Below are 16,456 nucleotides of genomic sequence, written 5' to 3'. Positions count from 1 at the left end.
CTCTTACTTAAATCAGCCTGATAGACTTAAAGGGACTCTGAGGAAAAGATAAGCATTGGCCGTCACTTGAATGACAGGAAGGTGTTACAAACTCCAACTTTATGGTCTTTTTGCCCAGTTCTTTTATTGGAAAGCCATAAAAAGGAAAGGCACTGTAAGAGCTCCACCACAAGAGCTTTGTTTGATTGGGTAACACATTAAGTGGTACAATAATGTAATTCAGTAGACTATGACTGTCTGGAGATTTGGATTTGCACTGCTGTAAAAAGGTGTATGTTAAAATGTATGTCTTCCAGAATGGCACAGGTAGGTACTGTGTCAGACACAAAGATTTTATGTTAATCTGAACATGTGCATTTAAAAGGCATAGTTCACCCCAAATGTGAAAATTTTGTTACTCACCCTTTCAGTTACTCACCCTTATGTTGTTCCAAACCTATATTACTTCCTCTCTTCCATAGAACAAGAAAGGAGATGCCTAGCATCTGGGACTAAAATGGGGTTGCAACAACATGAGGGGGATGCTTTTTACTTTTGGGTGAACTATACCTTTAAGAAATATTTGCTGATTTTAGAGTTTAAATTAACAGTTCTCCTTATTATTTCACTGCATATGCTTCCTGTACAAATTCAATTCAACTTGAGCATAATGCCTGGACCAGGGCAGCGAACCACTATAGGCATTGAGGGGGATGCATTTAGTGAATGCTTGTCAATTTGTGTTTTTACATGGCTCTCGGGAATACTTGATTATGACTGGTCAATCATTTTATGGTATAATATTTTTGTATAATGATAACTAAACTGTATAATTGATCGTTGTCTCTGTTAACACAACTGTGCTAGTTAAATATCTTTCGTATCACCCTGTGGTCCTTTTCTTTTCCCATAACAAAATATTTATAACTGAAATCAATATTTCATGTACACTGTAAACCCTAATGTTGTCAATAGTAGAAAAAAGTTGTCTTAATTAAAAATTACTTGAAATATCAAGTTTTGACATAAAGTTCCTTGAACTTATTTTTCTTAAAAATCCATAGACTTAAGTATTAAGTGTAAATAACTCATAATAACTAATAAGTACAAATTTGAGGCTCTGGGGAATACCTACAATGCCTTCCACTTGAATTATTTAATTATGTTTCCATGATCAAAGGTAACTTATGGTGGCATTTAAATAGTTGTTATTAAGAATTCATAGAGGTTTTAGCTTTTTTGTAATATTATTTATGTTGATTTGTTGCAAATAGCTGTTTTGTTAAGTGTCTATGCATTTCTGTGGAGAAAAAAGTTTATTTAAGGATATAAGATTATAATAAGGCCCTATTTTAAGAGTGCTAGTGTTAAGCGCTGCACTATGCCATAAGTCATAAGCACAAAGTCAGTGAGCATGGCCATGACATTTTGTAATTATGCGCTAAATCTAGGCAGTTTTTATTATTGTTATTATTCCACCATCTGCGTCCTATCATATAGTCCATTCCTTCAAGCACCAGCGATATAAACAAAGACAGCACATTCATAAGAAGTTGATAGTGTAAATGGACTGTATGCAATGAATTAGAAGAATTGAAAATTACGTTCTTTTGTGCATCATCTGCGTTGATGATTGTCCGCCATATTTCTATGACAGTGACATGCTCCTTTTATACGCATGGAAAATGTGATTCTCATCAGAATTTGGATGTACGCTCCGTTAAATTACAGAGAACATAAGTATTATTAATCATTTTCATCTACTGACACACAAATCATGGCTAACATTAACAGAGATTGTATCAGCACGCACTTCATTCTACCGGTCGATTTTGATTTAAAAAAATGAAATACATGTATTGAAACACGAAAAAATTAAACCAAACATATTTCTAAATTGAAATTACATTTCAAACGAAACGAAAATATAATAAAAATAACGAAGTGGTCAAAAAATCATAGCCTACCAATTCTAAGCATTTTATTCTCTCTTCTTTCACCGACCTGTTTTGCAGTGACTTAAAAATCACTCTGCGACAACAGGTGGAAAAATATCTTTAGGCATACAAATTAGACCATAAATACAATTGCCAATTTAAACATAATAATAATAATTGAAAAATAAACCATGATCTATAGATAACACAAATCTCATAATTCTTTGTTTCATATAAAACAGCTACATCTCTGATCATCAGGGACATAATTTGATGTTCTACAATGTTTCCAGAGTTTGGACATGAACTTTATTACCACCTGCTGGCGGAATCTCCAAACTGCAAATGCAGGAACAGAGTTTGAACTTTGCGCTGAGTTAAGACGTGGTTTTCAAAGGACAGCGCAACGACCTATTTCTCAGGAAAATAGCAAATTGTGCTTTGCGCCACTTCATTAACATAAAATACACCCACAGTTTGTACGCATACACCCACAATAGCGCAAACACTCCCACCCACAGCCACTTGCACTTTGCGCTGGCACGATAATTGCAATTAGAATTAGCGATCTCACGAAAATTGGATAAGACGTTGCTCATGGTCGTTGCATACGGTCGTTGCGCATAGCGCTGCGCTTTGCACGCTCACGAAAATAGAGCCCACAATGTGTTATTGAATGACCTAAATTTCAGTCCATTCAATTAAAATTACTAAGCTGAAACCACAACATTTAAATAGCTAATCTAAGTTAAGTCTACTTGCATATAGTTACCTTAACTTAAATAGTTAAGTTCATTCTTTATGAACACCAAGTTAAGTAAACTTAATTACACAAGTTTTGGAGATGCCACTTTACATAATTCAATTATTTACACAATCAATTGAGTAGTCAACATATTAGGGTTTTCAGTGTACATTTATTTACTGATCTGGCAAGTAGCTGTGTAATAAGCAAAATAATGTACAATTGGCTGGCCATTATCACAAAATAAACACTTTAAAGGTGATGCAACACCCTGAATCACTTGGTCTAGGTTTACTGAGCAAAACTGACTAGCTGACTACATGTATCACTTACTTGTTTACTGTAATAATCTCCATTGCCCAACAACAGAACTAGATTTGAAAACATCTGGCTAAAATCTAAACCTCTAGGTTTTAGATGGTTTATTCCAAAACAACAACAACAACAACAAAAATCAATACAGAAGTACAGAATACACAGAATTTATATGACTCTTATAAGACCATAAAACAGCTAAAATGTATGAGAATGGAAAGTGACACCACTGACTATGAATTCATTACATGCTTCTAATCTGGTAAAAATGATTGAAAGATTAGGAAATTAAGAAAAATATATATTTATTAATTCATGAATATTCAAACTAAAAGATCCATGAGGAAAATTCAGATTTTGGGCCACCTCTTAAGATTTGTCACAATGTACCAGTTTTTTATTTTCCTGCAGTTCAGCTGAATCCTGCTCACCTCTGTAACAGCAAAGACTCTCTTCCCACATGGCACCACCTTGTACCACTTGTCATGCAGCATGTCCATGTAGCCATCTGACTTGTAGCGACTGATGAACTCAGATATGTTGGAAGTGAGCGGTGAGTTCTGGGGCAGTCCAATCCCATAACCTGAGGATGAAAATCACCCTGTTAATAATCATGAATCTAGTCACTCAGTCCAATTCATCAAAACATCTGCAGCACAAACTGCAAACAAAACATGCTAAAAAGCTTCATTAAACTACATGTCAGTGCAGAGTTTCTAACAATTTCTTCAAAAAGTTCAGTGTAATAGGGAACAACATCATAATGTGCCCATTGAGCTTACATAATGGATGGATGAGGGGAAACAAATGCACGATAACAGCGAATGTCTTCACATTTCATGTTTTGATAAGTTTAGTTAATCAGTGATGCCTGAAATATGCCCAGTTAGTTCTCTACTCAACACCGCAGTTAAACTTTTGACTCTAAGTCCTCTTTTCAAGTCTTGATGGTATTATTTTTGCCTTTATGCTGATCTTTCACTTTCCATTACTTCTCTTTGATATCACTAATGAAACATGAAAATTAGACTTCACGAATAAAATGACATTTTTGAGGAATGTGAATAAAACTGGGTCAGTTCTTAAGAGAATAGTTCACCAAAAATGAAAATGATGTCCTTATTTACTCACCCTCATGTAATTCCATGTAATTCCATGGTTGGAACAAATGACAAAAAAGTATTATAAAATGGTCTACACAACTATGCACTGTATTCCAAGTCTTATGAAGCCATACGATAGCTTTGTGTAAAGGAGCAGATGGAAATGTGAATTATTATTCACTGAATATGTGAATTATTGCCCTTCACCTTAGCTCTCAAATCAAATAAGGCGGCATTAGGGGCATTGAGGCAGGTATGTTCCATACACATAGTTTTCAAATGGCCTCAGAAGACTTGGAATATAGCACATTAACTACTTGCATGATATTTTAATGGTGCTTTTCTGTCATTTTGGAGCTTTACATTCACAGTCCCCGTTCGCTTACAATATTTGGAAAAGAGCAGCTAGGACATTCTTTAAAAAAAATTACCTTTTGTGTACCACAGAACAGAGAGAAGGTGATACCAGTTTAGAACATAATTTTTTATTTGTGGGTTAACTGTTACTTTAAACTGTGACAGCAATTGGAAAAATAATGTCAAAATGGGAGAACACAATATGTGAAGGAAAGGACGAAGATGAAGTGACTCAGACACATGTATGATGTAGTGACAGGAGGGGTGTGTCACCTGTGGCTGTGTCACAGGTCAGTTATCGTGTGGGCGGGGCTTAAGAGTCCTATCATTGATAGGCCAGCATTTCCAGTGGAAGACATGAATCTTATCCAATCAGCAGATGCATGAGAGATGAACTGATATAAGAAATTGGACAACAGAAAGGTAATTAACACAGCGAAGAGCAGGGCACGAGTTTGGAGAGGTCTGATTACACTGAACCTCAGTTAATGTTTTAGTCCAGCCACCCAGTTGAGGGGCAAGCTTGGGAATGGAGAAATTATAGACTGGCCAAAATATAGGGAAATATCAAATAAAAGGAGCTAATATAATATTTGGACCAATAATTGCGATGTTTTCCTCAAGCTCTCAGCAGTAAATCTGTCACTTACCATTGGCCACTGACTGGCTGACAGATCACAGATAATCAAATGCTGACATCTACGCATTTTATCACTGCCAAGCTGCAGCACACACACACACACACACACACACACACACACACACACACACACACACACACTCACACTCACACACACATACACACACACACACACACACTTTCACATTATCTGCAGCATGCTAATCAGCGTTTGACACAATATGGCATAAATACAAACAGAAATATCTGTTGCACATATGTAAAACATATGCTTCAAAATCGTCAGTGGCCATTTGCCTTAAGCAATCTTGTGTAACAAATAATTGAAGGATGAGACCTGTCTCCAAAATCAGTAGTTCTCAACAGTGACATGACCCAGATTTTACATTGAATCCAAGTAGCAACCTGATATTGTGGTTAGCACAAATCATGTTAATCCTTGTTGCAGATGAAAGTGTATTAAATGCATTTAATATTTTCTTTTAGCGTGCATAATTGTTTGTTCTTGGTTTTTAAAGAAGGGAAAGAGCATGTCACACAACCTGTCCATGTAAGCATCTGCCTAATTTAGCAAGCTCCTACCAAGTGACAGAATATGAATATGTGCCAAAATATTGTACGGGTTTTATAGGGCAAAATATTTTGGAAAAAAAGTGTTTTCTCTTTCCTTTTTAAAATTGTTAAGCCTATTTATTTTGTTGTCTTAACACTGCACATTTATATAGTTAATTGATGTTTACTATTTGCATTTAGAATTGTGTTACCTTGCTGACTGCAACCGTATCAGTACCTGCAACCCATTATGGGGTTGCAACCCACCAGTTAAGCTCTAAAGCATACTAATCAGTATTTCACACATAATGGCATAAATACAAACAGAGATAACTATTGTACATATCCAAGAGATCATTCAACATCTTGCTTAAAAATCTCCAGTGGCTCTCTGCCTCCCTAAATAGTGAGCAGTTTGATAGTGTCACAAATAATTTGGCACCGTTTGCAGGCAGAATTAAAGGACAAGACCTGTCTGCTAAATTACAGCTGATGCATGAGACCATGCTTATTAATCTATATATTAAAAAAAATTAAAAAAACATGCATAACAATGCCCTGCATGGACACACAGAGCGGCACAAAAGAAACCGTGCACGCAGAGAGGGAATGAACAGACATGAGAAATGAGACAACCAACATATGGTAATTAACACAGAGGAACAGGGCACGCGCTCAATTAGCCCGGACGTCAGCTGAGGTTCAGGCCTGGAAATGAAGAAATCATACACTGAGCCACAATTATTTTATACAGTTTTGTTGAACTGCTTCCTTCCTATCTCCTTTTTCCTCCAGCAACTCTTTTCCTGCTGCCTTCAGGAAAAATCTGTGCTTTCTTTAGGCAGCTCAGGAAAATAGCCCAGTTTGTCTGTTGTGTAGATTTGTCAATAAACTCAATAACATGCAAATGGTCCGTTTGGATACTTCCTGCACAGTTTTAGTTCTCTGTATGTCACTTACACATGGTTTCTCTAATTTTTGATGTCAGTCAGCTTGCTCAGTGAATATAATGGGAATAAGTTGAAAAACTGTTGTTTTCTTCATGTCCAGGGCAAAATCACGCAGTACTCTGAAACATCTGCCTCTTTTCTTCACACACTTAAAAGGATAGTTCACTCAAAAATGAAAATTCTCTCATCATTTACTCACCCTCATGCCATCCCAGATGTGTATGATTTTCTTTCTTCAGCAGAACACAAACTTTTAGAAGAATATTTCAGCTCTCTAGGTCCATATAATGCAAGTGAATGGTGATCAGACCTTTGTAGCTCCAAAAATCACATAAAGGAAACATCGACGTAATCCATATGACTACATTGTTTAAATCAATATCTTCAGAGGCAATATAATAGGTGTGGGTGAGAAACAGAACAATATATAAGTCCTTTTTTCCTCTAGATCTCCACTTTAATTTTCACTTTTACATCTGAAAGTCACATGTGGTGCCTTTGAAAGTGAAAGTGGAGATTTAGAGTAAAAAAGTACATAAATATGTACATAAACTTCTGTTTCTTGCCCACACCTATTATATTGCTTCTGAAAATATGGATTTAAACACTGGAGTCATATGGATTACTTTTATGCTTCCTTTATTTGATTTTTGGAGCTACAAAGATCTGATCACCATTCACTTACATTGTATGTACCTACAGAGCTGAGATTTTTTCTAAAATCTTTGTTTATGTTCTGCTTGTAGCCAAGTGGAGACATTTCATGAAATTTAACTCATCATAAATTGGACATGGCTCCTTTAAGAACCGGAGTTTTGTGACTTTCCGGTACTTTCTTGTGTTGCACATGTGTGCTGTTTAGAGACGTGAGAACTTTCGTTGCGCAAGAGAGCTCCAGTTTTGTTCATCGGTTGAGAATCCTTAGGTAAATATCACATTTTACACAAAATGCTTATAAATTGCATTAAATATGTGTTCAGAAAAGTCGTATGTGAAAATGGAGTGTTTGTTGTGGATAATCTTTGAAGGATGCATATGGATTGCATGTGTGGAGTCTGACCACATATTGCATACATGCGAGGACTGGGTATGTAATTTTAGTATTAATCATATCTTATTTAATGATTTGTAGCCCAGAGTGTTTTCCAGTTTAGTGAATAAATGTAATACGTGTTACATGTGAAAATATGAGTGGTATTGTTGAAACTGCAATACATGTCCTTAAAGCCTGGTTAAAACTGCATAAAATGCTTTGAGTGATTTAAGCATGTGTTAAATGCATAAGATGCTGTGAATGATATAAGTATGTGTTGAAGAATATGGGTAGGCTAATGCCCTGCTAATTAGCCTCTACTGTATTTCATTTCCGTATTTCATTTTTGTATTCTATTTCCGTTTTTCATTTTACTGTTTATCATTCTACTGTTTTGCTGAAATGTATCATTCTTTATATATATATATATATATATATATATATATATATATATATATATATATATATATATATATATACACACACACACTGCTTGCACAATTATTAGGCAAATTGTATTCCTCAGGATTAATTTTATTGTTGAACAAACACAATGCTCTCAGTCAATCCAAAATGTTATTAAACCTCAAACCTGAATGTTTAACAAAGGAAAAGTGAGTTCCCTATCTGTCACTCACTCGACGTTGTGTTGATGTAGTGACACTAGGGGTCACACTTGGGTGCCCCAAACACCTCTGCTTTTTGAAAAAAGGCCAATGGGAATTGGCAAGTGGAATTTGCATGCCACTCCCCCGGACATATGGGTATAAAAGGAGCTGGTATGCAACCACTCATTCAGATTTTCTCTTCGGAGCTGAGCGGTTGTGTTCAGCGAGCTGAATTACTCTGCCGATCCATTCACCTTGAAAAGCTGTTGGATTTATGGCGCATTACAGCGGCTTCTCCCTCTCTTGCACTGGGGAAGTGCAGAGAGCGCTCCTGGGTGCTTCAGCAGTAGGGCAGTGGTGGCTCAGTGGTTAAGGCTCTGGGTTAGTGATCAGAAGGTCAGGGGTTCAAGCCCCAGCACCACCAAGATACCACTGTTGGGCCCTTGAGCAAGGCCCTTGACCCTATCTGCTCCAGGGGTGCTATACCATGGCTGACCCTGCACTCTGACCCCAGCTTGGCTGGGATATGTGAAAAAAAAAGACTTTCACTGTATATGTGCAAATGTGTGATAAATAAATATATATATATATAAAAAGAGTATATTCTTCCTACTAAATGAGTATATTTTCATTAACGGAGATGTATTTCCTGGTTGTGGTTGTTACCTCTACGCTTCCGATGGCCACGATTGTGGTCTTACATGCTTGGGCGCTGCCAACACGGAGACAGCGTTCGTGGACGGGTCATGTTCTCACTGTGAGGGCGTGACCATGGCAATGTTGCGGTTGTGGTTTTTCCTTCATTAGAGGGAAAGACCACCCCAGCGGCTCCCCGCCTTGGTCCTTCTACCTAAGGGTTTCATTCCGCGTCGGTTAGCACTGGGGGTGATTTGGGGACCCCAATGGGAGCCACTCTGCCGGATAACTCCCCACAGACCTCCCATTCCCCAGTATGCTCATTTGCCCCCCTGGAATGAGACCGCTGGCTCGTCTCAGGGCGAGTTCGCGATCTCGTTTTGGCGCTCGCGAAGTGGATGAGCTCTCGATTGCAGCATCGGAGAGTGGGCTGTCCAGTCTGACACTGAGGACTCGACTGGGCTCCCACCTTGGGTGTGGTTGCCCAGTCGCAGCCTGACGCGCAGCTGGCAGCCATGCTTGCCCGGGCGGCTGAGTGTGTCAGGCTGGAGTGGAACCCTCCACCCCCCCTGAACCCTCGCAGCCTGACGATTGGTTCTTGGGCCCTTTCTTCCCAGAGGTGCATGAGAAGCTCACAAGGTTGTGGCGGGCACCTTTCACTACCTGGACCCGGTCTCTGAGCCCCTCCGCTCTCACTACCCTTGATGGTGGGGCTGCTAGGGGTATTCAGCGATTCCCCAGGTGGATAAGGCGGTTAAAAATGCCGCCACCTGGCGGGGCCACCTGAGACCCCCATCCGCCTGTAGGGTTATGTCGTCTCTGGCGGCTGAGGCCTGAGGTGCCGCTGGACAGGCCGCCTCTGCCCTGCACGCCATGGCTCTCCTGCAAGTGCACCAAGCCAAGGCGCTAAGAGAACTGCATGAAGGTAGTTCTGACCCGGGATTAATGCAGGAGCTGCGCTCGGCGACCAACCTCACTCTCTGGGCGACGAAGGTCACGGTGCGGTCTCTCGGGCAGACGATGTCCACCCTGGTGGTCCAGGAGTGGCACCTATGGCTCAACCTGGTCGAGATGAGAGAGGCTGACAAGGCACGGTTCCTTGATGCCCACATTTCCCAGGTCGAGGACTTCACCCAGCAGTTCTCGGCAGTGAAGAAGCAGACAGAGGCTATACAGCACATCCTGCCCTGGCGTGGCTCAAGACCCTGCACCCCATCTGATCTTCGCCAAGGGCGTCCTCCTGCAGCAACAGCACCGGCTCTGCCGCAGCCCACCCCCACGGCCCGGCCCCAGCATGGAGCCCACCGCAGGAAGCAGATGCCACCTGTCTCACGGCCGGCCGCCAAGAACCCAAGGAAGGCTTCGAACCGCTCGTGAGATGGGCGACCCAGGGACGTGGAGACTCGCTTCTATGGAGCTGGTGGACAGACCACTCCATCCCCCGGTGGAGGGTTGGGAGGAGAATATTTTGTTTCATTTTTCGCCGCATGCCCAAAACGGTACCCAAAACTTCAACAAAAGAGTAGTTTTCTTGTTCCCTGGGTCACATGTCAGGTGCGCACGGCTGTCGTCACGACCACCGTCCACCGTACCATTTTGGCAGGTTTGGCACTCCAGCGGCGGACCCCCTGCCCCTGTGTGCCCAGCTGTGGCACAAACATGCCCACACTGGGTTGGTTCCGACGGACTGTGGGGATGATATTCCTCCTCCCCCCTCCTCGACCAATCTTATGGTGGGCATCAGGAGCCAGGTAAGTGCTTCGATGTCTCTGGACTCAGCACGGCCACAGGGTTCGAGCCCCCTCGACGTGGCACCTCAGGCTCCACCCCGCCACGAGGACCCACCCGCCGGTACATCTGACGTGATTGTCCCCTTGGTCCCCCTCGCCCAGAGTTTGGACACGTGGCTCGTGCTTTCCAACCCATCGCGATGGCTGACCCGGACCATCTGACTCAGCTACGTGATTCAGTTTGCCAGGCGCCCGCCCAGTTTCAGCGGTGTCTGCTTCACCTCGGTGAAGGGCGAGAATGCTGCTACCTTGCGTGTGGAGATCGCTACGCTTCTACGGAAGGGTGCGATAGAGCCTGTCCCTCCGGCTGAGATGAAGACGGGGTTTTACAGGCCCCTACTTCATTGTACCGAAGAAAGGCGTGGGTTGCAGCCAATCTTGGGCCTGCGAGTACTGAAACGGGTCTTGCACACCCGTTCAAGATGCTGATGCAAAAAGACTCAGACTCGAGTCCCGAGATAGGCATGGCGCTGCGGAACACATCACATTGTCGTCACGGCAATCTGTCACCGCCTCTTCAGCCCTTTGACCGACCTTGCATTTCTACGGGCAGGGGTTCTGCTAGAGCAGGTCTCCAGGTGTGTCTTGGTTACAACGGACGCCTCCAAGACGGGCTGGGGTGCCGTATGCAATGGGCACACAGCCGCCGGCTCCTGGACTGGCCTGTGGCTGCATTGGCACATCAACTGCCTTGAGTTGTTGGCATTACTGCTCGCCCTGCAGAGGTTCCGGCTGTTGATCCAGGGCAAGCACGTGTTGGTCCAGATGGACAACATGGCAATGGTAGCGTACATCAACTGTCAAGGCAGTCTACACTCCTGTTGCATGTCACAACTCGCCCACCGTCTCCTCCTCTGGAGTCAGCAGCGCCTCAAGTCACTGCGAGCCACTCAAATCCCAGGTGACCTCAACACCACGGCGGACACGCTGTCACTCTCAGGGGAGAGTGGAGACTCCACCCCCAGGTGGTCCAGCTGATTTGGAGTCGATTCAGTCGAGCACAGGTAGACCTGTTTGCTTCCCGGGAATCCTCCCACTGCCCGCTTTGATACGCCCTGACCGAGGTACCACTCGGTATAGACGCGCTGGCACACAGCTGGCCCCCGGGATTACGCAAATATGCGTTTCCCCCAGTGAGCCTACTTGCACAGACCCTGTGCAAGGTCAGGGAGGATGAGATGCAGGTCATCCTAGTAGCACCCTACTGGCCCACCCAGCTCCTCACGACAGTCCCTCCTGGCGAATTCCCCTGAGGAAGGACCTTCTTTCTCAGGGACGGGGCACCATCTGGCACCCGCGACCAGACCTCTGGAATCTCCACGTCTGGCCCTTGGATGGGATGCAGAAGACCTAAGTGGCCTACCACCCGCGGTGGTAGATATGATCACTCAGGCTAGGGCTCCCTCTAGGAGGCATCTTTATGCCTTGAAATGGCGTCTATTCGCTAAGTGGTGTTATTCCCGATGCAAAGACCCCCAGAGATGCACAGTTGGATCGGTGCTTTCCTTCCTGCAGGATAAGCTGGAGGGGCGGCTGTCCCCCTCCACCTTGAAGGTGTATGTGTCCGCCATTTCGGCACATCACGATGCAGTAAGTATTTGGGGAAGCATGACTTGATCATCAGGTTCCAGAGAGGTGCTAGGAGGTTGAATCCCTCCAGACCGTGCCTCATCCCCTCGTGGGACCTCTCTGTAGTCCTTCGGGGTCTACGGGGAACTCCCTTTGAGCCCCTGGAGTCAGTTGAGCTTAAGGCACTCTCTTTGAAGACTGCCCTCCTGACTGTGCTCACTTCCATCAAGAGGGTAGGGGACCTGCAGGCGTTCTCTGTCAGCGAATCATGCCTGGAGTTCGGTCCAGGTTACTCTCACATGATCCTGAGACCCTGACCGGGCTATGTGCCCAAGGTTCCCATGACCCCTTTTAGGGATCAGGTGGTGAACCTGCAAGCACTGCCCCAGGAGGAGGCAGACCCAGCCTTGGCATTGCTGTGTCCGGTGCATGCTTTACACATCTATTTGGATCACACGCAGAGCTTTAGAAGCTCCGAGCAACTCCTTGTCTGCTTTGGTGGACAGCCGAAAGGAAGCGCTGTCTCCAAACAGAGGATCGCTCACTGGGTCATTGACGCCATCGTGATGGCATATCACGCTCTGGACGTGCCACCCCCGTGGGGTTACGAGCCCACTCTACTAGGAGTGTAGCGGCCTCCTGGACCCTGATCAGTGGTGCCTCTTTGGCAGACATCTGCAGAGCAGCGGGCTGGGCAACACCCAACACCTTTGCAAGGTTCTACAATCTCCGGGTTGAGCCGGTTTCGTCCCGTGTATTGTCAGGTACGAGCAGGTAAGTTCCGGGACAGCTGGCCGGGTGTACCGCTTGTGCCTAGCGCCTTTCCCCTCCCTTGAGGTGAAGACATGCGCTTTTGACTCCCAGTCGTGTTCACAAGCTGTGATCCCTGGATGACTTTCCTCCTTAGCCCTGTGGAAGACGAGTTTGTGGAGAAACTCGCTGCCAGCCCAGTACGTGTGCTAATTAGGCCCTGTACTGGGGTAGGTGCTCCACATGTGCTGGTTCCCTGTAGGTGACCCCATGTGATATCTTCCGCTAAATCGTTTCCCTGTCGGTAAACTGCGTCTTCCTTGGGCAGAGGCCCCTCTGCCCCCGGTCACCATGTTTGTAGAAACTCCTCCCCCCTAGGGTAGGACCTACCATGCGAATTCTCCACATGACATACTTCTGACAAGACTCGGTAAGACCATGTGACGTATTTCCACTGAAAATACCCCCCCTTTTTCTGGGCGGGGTGTGGTCTCCACGGTGTCTTCCCCTTGGGAGTGACACCCCCCGACATAGACATTTATGGCCCCAGTCGGTTAACAAATTCCACTCTTTTTGGGGAGAAAAGAGGAAAAGAGGCCACGGCTGGGCTAGCCTGTCCCTATTTGTTGAGTTGTCGACTTGTTCCTGAAGGACCGTTCGACGCTCATAAGAGCATTGGGGGAGGTTACGTGACAGCCTGGTGCGCTGGCTACGAGGCAGTCTGCCCGTCTCGCACTGCCAGTCCACGTAACACAGTTCAGCTAGTTGTGGCATTTTGTATAGGGACCCCTAGTGTCACTACATTGACACAACGTCGAGTGAGTGACAGATAGGGAACATCCTGGTTACTTTCGTAACCTCCGTTCCCTGATGGAGGGAACGAGACATTGTGTCCCTCTTGCCACAACACTGAACTACCCGCTGAAATGGCCGGGGCCTTTTCTCAGCTCCTCAGCACAAAACCTGAATGAGTGGTTGCATACCAGCTCCTTTTATACCCGTATGTCCGGGGGAGTGGCATGCAAATTCCACTTGCCAATTCTCATTGGCCTTTTTTTCATAAAGCAGAGGTGTTTGAGGCTCCCAAGAGTGACCCCTAGTTTCACTACATTGACACAACGTCTCGTTCCCTCCAACAGGGAACGGAGGTTACGAAAGTAACCAGGACGTTTTGTCTTTTTCAGGGGAATATATAAATGCGCACAATTATTAGGCAACTATTAGTGTGCACAATTATTAGGCAACTAAATCACAAAAATAATTTCTCCCAACTCAATTGTTTATTCTCAATTTGTAGAGTAAGCGCAACAAATAAGTAACACAAAATGACAATTAAATAACATTTTTGGCCTTTCAAATATATTCAGTGACCAATATAGCCACCCTTCTTTTCAATAACTGCCATGAGCCTTCCATCCATGGAGTCTGTCAGTTTCTTGATCTGTTCACGATCAACTTTCGCTGAAGCAGCAACCACAGCCTCCCAAATGCTGTTCAAAGAGGTGTATTGTCTTCCCTCACTGTAAATCTCACATTTGAGAAGGGCCCATAAGTTCTCAGTAGGATTTAAGTCAGGTGAGGAAGGTGGCCAAGTCATTATTTGGGCATCTATGAGGCCCTTACTGGCTAGCCAAGCAGTGGAGTACTTGGATGCATGTGATGGAGCATTGTCCTGCATAAAGATCATGGCCTTCTTGAATGCTGAGGACTTCTTCCTGTACCACTGCTTGAAGAAAGTACTTTCCAGAAACTGGCAGTAGGTTTGGGAGTTGATTTTCAGTCCATCTTCAACTCGAAAAGGTCCAACTACCTCATCCTTAATGATAGCAGCCCACACCAGTACCCCTCCTCCACCTTGCTGGCGCCTGACTCAAAGTGGTGCCCTGTGTCTATTAGTGATCCAGCCACGGGCCCATCCATCTGGTCCATCAAGAGTCACTCTCATTTCATCTGTCCATAAAACCTTTGAAAAATCTGTCTTCAGGTATTTCTTTGCCCAATCTTGATGCTTCATCTTGTGAATCTTGTTCAGTGGTGGTCTTATTTCAGCCTTCTTGACCTTGGCCGTGTCTCTGAGCACTTGACACCTTGTACTTCTGGACACTCCAGGTAGGTTGCAGTTCTGGAATATGGTGGCACTGGAGGATAATGGGTTCCTGGTAGCTTCACGTTTAATTCTTCTTAAGTCTTTTGCAGTTAATTTGCGCATTTTCTTCTCCATGCATTTTTTTGTGCCCCAGTTGACTATTCGCAACAAAATGTTTGATTGTCCGGTGGTCACGCATCAATAGTTTAGGTATTTCAAGAGTGTTGCATCCGTCTGAAAGGCATTTTACAATTTTTTTTACTTTTCAGTGCCAGTTAAATCTCTTTTTTGGCACATTTTACCTGAGGCAATGAAGCTGCCTAATAATTATGCACACCTTGATATAAGGTGTTAGTCACATTCGCCACACCCTCCCTCATTACACAAATATATATCACCTGAAAATGATTGAATCCAATAAGCATTCAAGTTTATATGGTTTGGAGTTGGAAAATTTGCATGGAAATAATGATAAGATCAGAATACTCACTTGCCAAATAATTGTGCATGCAGTGTATATACTGTATATATATATATATATATATATATATATATATATATATATATATATATATATATATATACACAATACTTTGCAAAAATTGTAGGCACTTGTGAAAAATGTTGCATTGTGAGGATGTCTTCAAAAATAATGCCATAAATAGTTTTCATTTATCAGTTACATCATACAAAGTCCAGTAAACATAAAAAAGCTAAATCAATATTTGGTATGGCCACATTTGCCTTTAAAACAGCCCCAATTCTCCTAGGTACACCTTGACACAGTTTTTCTTGGTTGTTGGCAGATAGGATGTACCCATGTAATCCCAGACTGACTCGATGTTCAGTGGGGGGCACTGTGGGGGCAATGCCATCTCTTGCAGAGCACCCTGCTCTTCTGTTCTAATCTTTTCTATTTGCAAAAGTAATGTTTGGGAGTCTAAAATTTATTTTTCCTATTGACACACTAAAGCTGAAGATACAAATAATCATCTTATGACAAAAGTTTCTGTGAAACATCTTAAGTGCCTAAAACTTTTGCACAGTACTGTATATATATATATATATATACACATGGCCCCATCGACTGCTGTTTTTTTTCTTCTTCTTTAAAAACAAAAAACAGCCATCAGAATAAAACCCTAAAGGATAGTTTTGTATCTGTGTTGTTTATTCATAACCTATCGGCTACATGCTGAAGATAGAAATTCATACACATCTAGGATGGCATGAGGGTGAGTAAATGATGAGAGAATTTCATTTTTGGGTGAACTATCCCTTTAAGGACATCTATAATAGCTGAAAAGCTATATTGTACTATATTGAAATATTTGAAATTTTGCTTGCAAAACTATTCATATTGTCAGAATATTACTACTATATTTCTGAATGGCCTTAAATGAAGC

At 43.2% G+C, this 16,456-nt stretch overlaps 1 protein-coding gene across 1 annotated transcript in view; it reads right to left on the bottom strand.

Moving 5' to 3' along the window:
* grin3bb (glutamate receptor, ionotropic, N-methyl-D-aspartate 3Bb) overlaps positions 1–16,456 on the bottom strand; it is a 162,822-nt gene that overhangs the window by 12,890 nt on the left and 133,476 nt on the right. Inside the window, exon 6 of the mRNA XM_051676254.1 lies at positions 3,408–3,559. Coding sequence (XP_051532214.1) covers positions 3,408–3,559 — 152 coding nt within the window. The remainder of the gene's footprint in view (positions 1–3,407; positions 3,560–16,456) is intronic.

This window comes from Myxocyprinus asiaticus, chromosome 37, assembly GCF_019703515.2.
Source record: "Myxocyprinus asiaticus isolate MX2 ecotype Aquarium Trade chromosome 37, UBuf_Myxa_2, whole genome shotgun sequence".
In the NCBI taxonomy this organism is placed as follows: Eukaryota; Metazoa; Chordata; class Actinopteri; order Cypriniformes; family Catostomidae; genus Myxocyprinus; species Myxocyprinus asiaticus.
The sequence above is the reverse complement of the archived record's forward strand: the minus strand, read 5'-3'. Positions and strand labels throughout refer to the sequence as shown.